Source organism: Scaptodrosophila lebanonensis, unplaced genomic scaffold, assembly GCF_003285725.1.
Source record: "Scaptodrosophila lebanonensis strain 11010-0011.00,11010-0021.00 unplaced genomic scaffold, SlebRS2 tig00000024-arrow-pilon, whole genome shotgun sequence".
NCBI lineage: Eukaryota > Metazoa > Arthropoda > Insecta > Diptera > Drosophilidae > Scaptodrosophila > Scaptodrosophila lebanonensis.
The window spans coordinates 5198447-5205156 of NW_022060538.1; the positions used below are offsets into that span (position 1 = coordinate 5198447).

Sequence of the window (6710 nt, forward strand, 5' to 3'; positions counted from 1 at the left end):
ATAGCAACGACAACAACTAACTTTGCCACATAGGCCGGCGCCATCATTTATGTGTGTGTTATATAAAATGCACTTCCACATGCTGCAACCTCTGACATCAAACGATTTGACGCGTTGCGCTTCGCAGTTGCCATTATTGTTGTTATTGTTGTTATTGTTTGTTATTATTGTTGTTGGCGTTTCGCCTTTTCTATGCTCTATAACTGTAACTGCCACTGGGACTAGTTTTTGTACGCCAGCTGCTGCAACTGTTTGACCATTTGTTCATGTATCTAGGGACTGACTACACGATGACTTCCTTTTCATTTTTCCATGTCATGTGTCAGCGTCTAGTTGCCATCGTTGCCGCCACTGCTGCCACTGCCACTGCTACTGTTGCTACCACTGCTGCCACAGCCAGCGGCAATCACAGACGCATGCGGCACATTTGGCGCTTTCTGGTCTCTGGTCGTCGTTGTATGCAAATGCGAGTATAAATGGATAACTCCATCATCGCAATTCATGCCGCACTCGCTTTCGCTCTCGCAGCTACGGTCACAGTTGGCATGATGGTGTAAGTCACAGCAGAAGACCAACGAACGCCGAGCGTCGAGCGCCGACCAACGAGCAACGAGCGACGACCGCGATGAGACTGTCGCAACAATTGTGTTTGCATTTGCGTCACTCGTCTGCCGACTCAAAAACTGACGTTCCATTGCCAGAGAATGGGCCGTTTCTATCCTGGCCTTGTGTGTTGGCTGACTGGCTGCCTTGCTGTCTACCTAGCAGCAGAAATTATGCAAAACGGAAAAAATGCCATGCGAACTTGGCATAAATCAATAGAAAATTTATACGTTTCGCAAAAGTGAACAGTTTTAGTGTACGAGTATAGAGTAGATAGCTGCTGTCCTGGAGGGGGTTATGGAACAGTGGTGGAGACAGCAACGACAATCGCTGTCTTGAATCTCGCGTGATTTTCTATATACCACCATTTGTTCTTTCTTGCATGACAAACGAAACGCTTTGGTTTAAGCTAAGAAAGTTAACACTTTATGGTTATGAGCTGTTGAAACGCTGAGTTAAATCTGCCTTAATTTCTGCACCAGCTTGCCAAGTGTCAGTGTTTTAGATTTAAAGGTGGAATAATAAAGCTTATTGCTAATTTTAGTTTGAAAACAAATTTTGAGAAATAAGAAATTGCTTGCAGGGTCATATTTAGTCACGATTCACTCTTATTGTTGTGTACTGCTATATTCTGGATCTATTTAAAAGTTACCAATACAGAAAAATGTTTCAATATTGAGCTAACTTCTTCTTTTGAGTAATTAATTCTCTATTTTAAGGCCAGCTAAAGGTCGCACCACCTACTAACGTAAGCGTAAATACACCTTGCTTAGTTAATTATTAACTGCATTAGGTTCTGACAAATGACAAATGGCTTTGTTGTGAAGCAGGCACATGTGCTACTGCCGCTGCTACTGCCTGGGGAGCGATAAGTATTTTTGACACAATATTACGATAGCACCTTGCCAGCAGAGAAGCGGGAACGGGACAAACACGAAGCTTCAAATAGCGCATAAACACCCCTTGAGTTAAATTTTCGGTGTAACCCCAAATTTTGCCAACACTTTGGCCCCGGGTCATTTATCATTAAAAATAATACCCACACGGCGAAAATGCGTAATTATTGGGTTGCGGCGCTGGCAGGCGAGTGATTGAATGTGTTTCAACAAATATGTAAAATGAATTATAATTTTTACATATTTTGGGCTGCCCCAAGTCCACACAATTCGCCAACGTGGCGCTCGACTCTATCAAAAAAGAAAAATATCGCGTGCCTAAAGCAAATCCAACATTTTGAAACATAGAACGACAGCGGCAACAATAAACCACGAACTGCGACTTCAAATGCCGAACGACCAACGACAACAAAATGAGCCATGGAGCTCGGGCCAGAAGTGCCGATTTAAGGTTTGACTTATAACGACAGCTCACCAACTTCAATCCTCAGCTATAAACTCAAGAGTTGTGGCCCATATGTGCACACGAATATACACTGTGCGAATAAATAAAAACATATTATTAATTTATTTCACATTTATTTGTAAAACAGAACTTTGCAAAATCAGGAACAGAGTTATACTTTGATTTCGATTCCATTGTAAATGGAATTGATGTAATTCCTTATCTGAATAGAATCATTTCGAATTTTAAAATTATTTTATTTCAAGCTCAAATAAATTCTGAAAGCTCTTATTAGTGAGATGCACTTTCAAGAAAATCATTTTGGCTACCTTCATATAGTCTTCTCGACTACTTTTGTACTTTGTAATACAACAATCCCCCAACTCCTTTTAATCTCAGGCTTTGTTGTCCTTAGTGTATGTGTGTTTTGCTTGTAAAGTGTCTGACAGTTCGGCCTATCTACATTGTATGCATTACTACTACCTACTCTAAAGTTGGCACTTGTAGAGAATTAGGGCATAACGCACTCAACACGGCATAAATTAAAATTTTTTATGCTCGCCTGGCTGACTACATTGTTATTGTTGTTGTTGTTGTTACTGTTATTGTTGTTGTTCATATTCTAGCATTTCACAGTTTGCGTGGCAAATAAGGCACGAAGCTTAAAAGCGAGACAGCAAGAGCTCAGCAGAGAGTGTAAGTGTGTGCGAATGTACAAATACTCAAATTTTACTGCCAACTCGAGTCACGTTATGATTTGTTAGCAAACAGTCAACAGCCAAAAGGCCCGAACACAAAAATGGGTAACATTTTCGCGCTGTCGCTCCCGACACGCTGGCCCATCCTTCGACCTAGATGGCTGCCTGCTTGCCTAGATGCCTTGCTGCCATGCTGCCATGCTGCCCTGCTCGGCACTCATTTGCTAATCAAAACAAATGAAAACAACATGAATTATAGCCAGAGGAGGCAAAGGCTAATAAGGGTTAAAACCAGGCACAAACATACTCACACACACAAACACACAGACAAAGTTCAACAAATGAAATTTCTAAAGAGCGTCAAAAAAGCATTGGCAAATATTTCGTCCTGTGCTTACCTATACTATACTCGTATATATGTGTGTGCTTGTGTATGGGGCTGTGTGCGGCACATTTTTAATGAAATTGTTCAAATGTGGCTTTTTCATTCCTATTTTCGTTGTGTGACATGCGTAATTTGGATATATGGGATTGAGTTCTTGGCAACCGGTTAGGCTAGGGTTAAGGCAAGGTGGGGCTCAGCCAACTATGTAGTGAGTATGTGGCGCTCTTTGCTATTTGCAAGCCGCACAAGTTTGATAAATAATGAAGTCATATGTCTAAAGTTGAATTTTACGTTATCACGCAATTGCTAAAAATGCTGCGACAGACCTTTCCGCCTGCCAGCCTGCCAGCCCGCCTGCCTGTCGGCATGGTTTATGTCTTGGCTAGGCACCTCACACCCACTCTCTGCGCTCAACTTTTTTTTTTTATAGGAAATCGTAAAAATTCTTTTATGATTTCATAATTTCACAGTGTTGGCACTGACTGTAGTCGAGTTGTTTATTGCCCCGGCTTGCCCAATCCCCGCAAATTTGTGGCTTTTCTGTTTTTTTTTCTGTTTTTTCTGTTACTCTCTAGTTTAATTTTGTAATTTTTCTTGCGTCTGGCTGGTACTTAAACGTAACGCCGTGTCGCATTTTTATTTGGTTGAGTGGTACAAAACGATGCTAAAAGGGACAGGGGCGATGCGGTATTCCCCTTCCACCAGCCCAGTTCGCTATATTTATATAAAATTTTATGCAAAACCATATTTTTCAACTGTAAATGTTGTAAAAATGTTGAACACACCAAGCTACGAGTAAACTGGAATCACAGCGGGCCGTCCTGTCTGCTTCTATCTCTGAGCCGAATGTAACGTGCGCACACACGTGTACATCACTGGGGGTATAACAACAACAACAATATCTCTTTATAAAGCCAGCCTTTGAACAACAACAAACGCTGTTAACAACAGAGCAGCAGGTACAACAAGGACGCGGGCACAGCTTGAAAAATGTTTGTTGTCAACATTTTTAGTTTGCATCGTTAGCTTGTAGGTGCCCTGGAGTGAGACTTGGGCGACGCACAATGGGTATAGAATCAATAAAGGGTGTTCAAACCTATTTAAATATATGTTGTTTAAAAATAAACACACGTTTATTTGAAAGTTATTGGGATAATAATATATATGTATAATTTAAGTCAGATCTAATAATATTTTCATACGAAAATAAAATAAAATCTGGACAGAAATACCGAAGCAATTTTGGTCACCTCCATTTACAGCGTAGCAACAGATTCTACCGTATGTTATCATATTTTCGAATCTACTTCCAGTTATCTATTACAGCGGTTGATATCCTATTTGTTGTCAGTACGGCAGCAAAAGTGGAACATTTTATTATAATTTCTTAAATGAATTCAAGCTAGTTGTGTTTAAAACCTCATCCCGATTAACTAATAAATGCAACAAAATATATCTTTTCTCTCTTGAACAAAACAACTATGAACTCTATGCTATACAAGTAATACCTTTTAAGTCCTGAGTGAAATATTGCTGTCGATATATATTTCCAGCAATATATGCAACATTTCTTTCCAATCTATTTCAACTCCTATTTGTATTTTCTGTATTTAATTCCAGCATTTTTTATTTATTTTAAACCTATATTTGTAGTCATTTAATAGAAACAGGCAATGAGGCAGTTGCTTTCACTCCACACCCATCGTGCAGATTTAAAAAGAAGCAGAGCGCACTGAGAATAATGTATGTATGTATTTATAAGACACAGCAACATAACAATTGGAAACGAATACAAATAATACTTGCCCATATATCAGCAGCAGATAACACTCACCCGCCCACCCACTCACATCTTCCTAAAGCAATCGTAAGCTTAGGAAATTGTATATATGCCGCTGCCCATCTACCTTAGGTCTACGAGTATTCTTAATTTTTTGCTTCTTCACGCCCATGTAGCAACATTTCTGTGCGTGCGTGCCAAACTCTAAGCAATAAAACTGCCAGACTTATGAATTCATTAAATATTTCAATTGTAGCTTTTGAATAATTAAAATTCCATTTGTGTTGCTATTCGAGGCATACCTTAAGCAATAAATCTGAGATTAATTAAAACCCGCTCTCTAACGCTTTATAATTAAACTTAATTACAAAAGCATAACCAACAACCGAATGCAAAAAGTATACATCAATTTTGTTGTTGTCGATTTTGTTGGTGTTGCTGTAATTGGTTTTGTTTACTTTGCTATTGAACTTGTCTGGCATTTGGAATTTATGCAAATCACTGCTCCAACCAAAACGAAAACTTGTGGAAGCTCTATTGTTTGTTATTGTTCTGTTATATGTATTTCACGTGCCACTCACCTGGATCATCATCGTCGTCCCAATCGATTTGACCGGAAGTTAAGTTGATATGCGCGACGAATACGAGTAGCGTCAGTAGCGCCAAATAGAATCGCCAAATAGACGAAGAGGATTTTGGGTTGAAGCGGAAGCTAAAGCCGCCCACTATAGTTGCTATCGTTGCTCTTGGTGTTGTTGATAATGATGATGACGATGGTGGTGTTGTTGCTGCTATTGTGGAGTTTAAGCAGCAGCAGCAGTTGAAAGTGGGGACGCTGGAGTTGTTGAAGGAGCAGGAGCAGGAGGACTTTGAAGGTGAAGTTGTTACATTTGTTTGTATTGCATGGCAATTGCGCGCTTTCGTTTTAGTTCTGGCTTTCGATGCTGCTTGCGCTACAGCTTTCAGTTTTTGCAAATCCATTGTGTATGGTATAATCATTTATATTCAGGTTTGAAGCAGCCCTCTCTCTCTCTCTCTCTCTCTTTCTCTTTCTCTTTCTTGCACTCTCCCCGACTTTATATATTCTATATGTATGTAGGTATGCTTATCGTATTTACGTTTCTGGTTTCACTGCAATTGCTCGTCGTCGTGTATAGTTTTGCAATTTAATTTGCTCGCACGCACATACAAACACACACACACGCACACTCACGTACACACGAGATGCCGAAAACAAAAGTTACCGCGGTGTGTCTACTGCAGGCTAAGCTGCTGCCAGTACTTGCTGCTGGCAGTTGGTTATTGCTGCTGCTGTTGCTGCTATTGCTCTGCTGCTATTGCTATTGCTGCTGTTGGGCATTAAGCATTTTGCGCACACTAATGAAGTAACATGAGAAAATATTTCTTAAATTTCGCTGTAATGCCAGCTGGGTGTGCCAGTTTCCAAGCTGCTTTGTTCCCCTCTACTTTCCTCTTGGCACTTGGCTCCTGCCACATAGCACTCTGCTCAGCACTAGGCACTCGGCTTTTTGCCTTTGCCTTTCCTTGCTTTTCTCTTGTGCAAGTGCAGCAGCAACAAGAACAACAAATAAGTCGACGTCGACTACTACTACTACTACTAATTAAGTTGTTTCATGTACATTTTTTTTGCCTTTGGCATAACTTTTATGCAGTTTCCGCTGCCTCCACGGCGCATTGAGGTGTGCTATGTGTGCAAATTGTTGCATTGTTTAGTTGAGCTTTTGACGCACGTTCCACGTTCCGCAAGCCTTCCTGCCACTTTTTGCACTTGGAACTGACTGCAAATGAGATGGAGAAGAAGAAGTGGGAAAGAAAGAGCGTTAATTATTATTTGCTTTTGCCAAAATAAAGAAAACACATGCAAAAACAAATTAGACAAAAA

At 40.3% G+C, this 6710-nt stretch overlaps 1 protein-coding gene across 1 annotated transcript in view; it reads right to left on the reverse strand.

The window, feature by feature from the left end:
* Positions 1–6239, reverse strand: part of LOC115620710 — an 85233-nt gene extending 78994 nt beyond the window's left edge. Inside the window, exon 1 of the mRNA XM_030514085.1 lies at positions 5389–6239. Coding sequence (XP_030369945.1) covers positions 5389–5806 — 418 coding nt within the window. The 5' untranslated portion in view covers positions 5807–6239. The remainder of the gene's footprint in view (positions 1–5388) is intronic.
* Between the last annotated feature and the right edge of the window lie 471 nt (positions 6240–6710).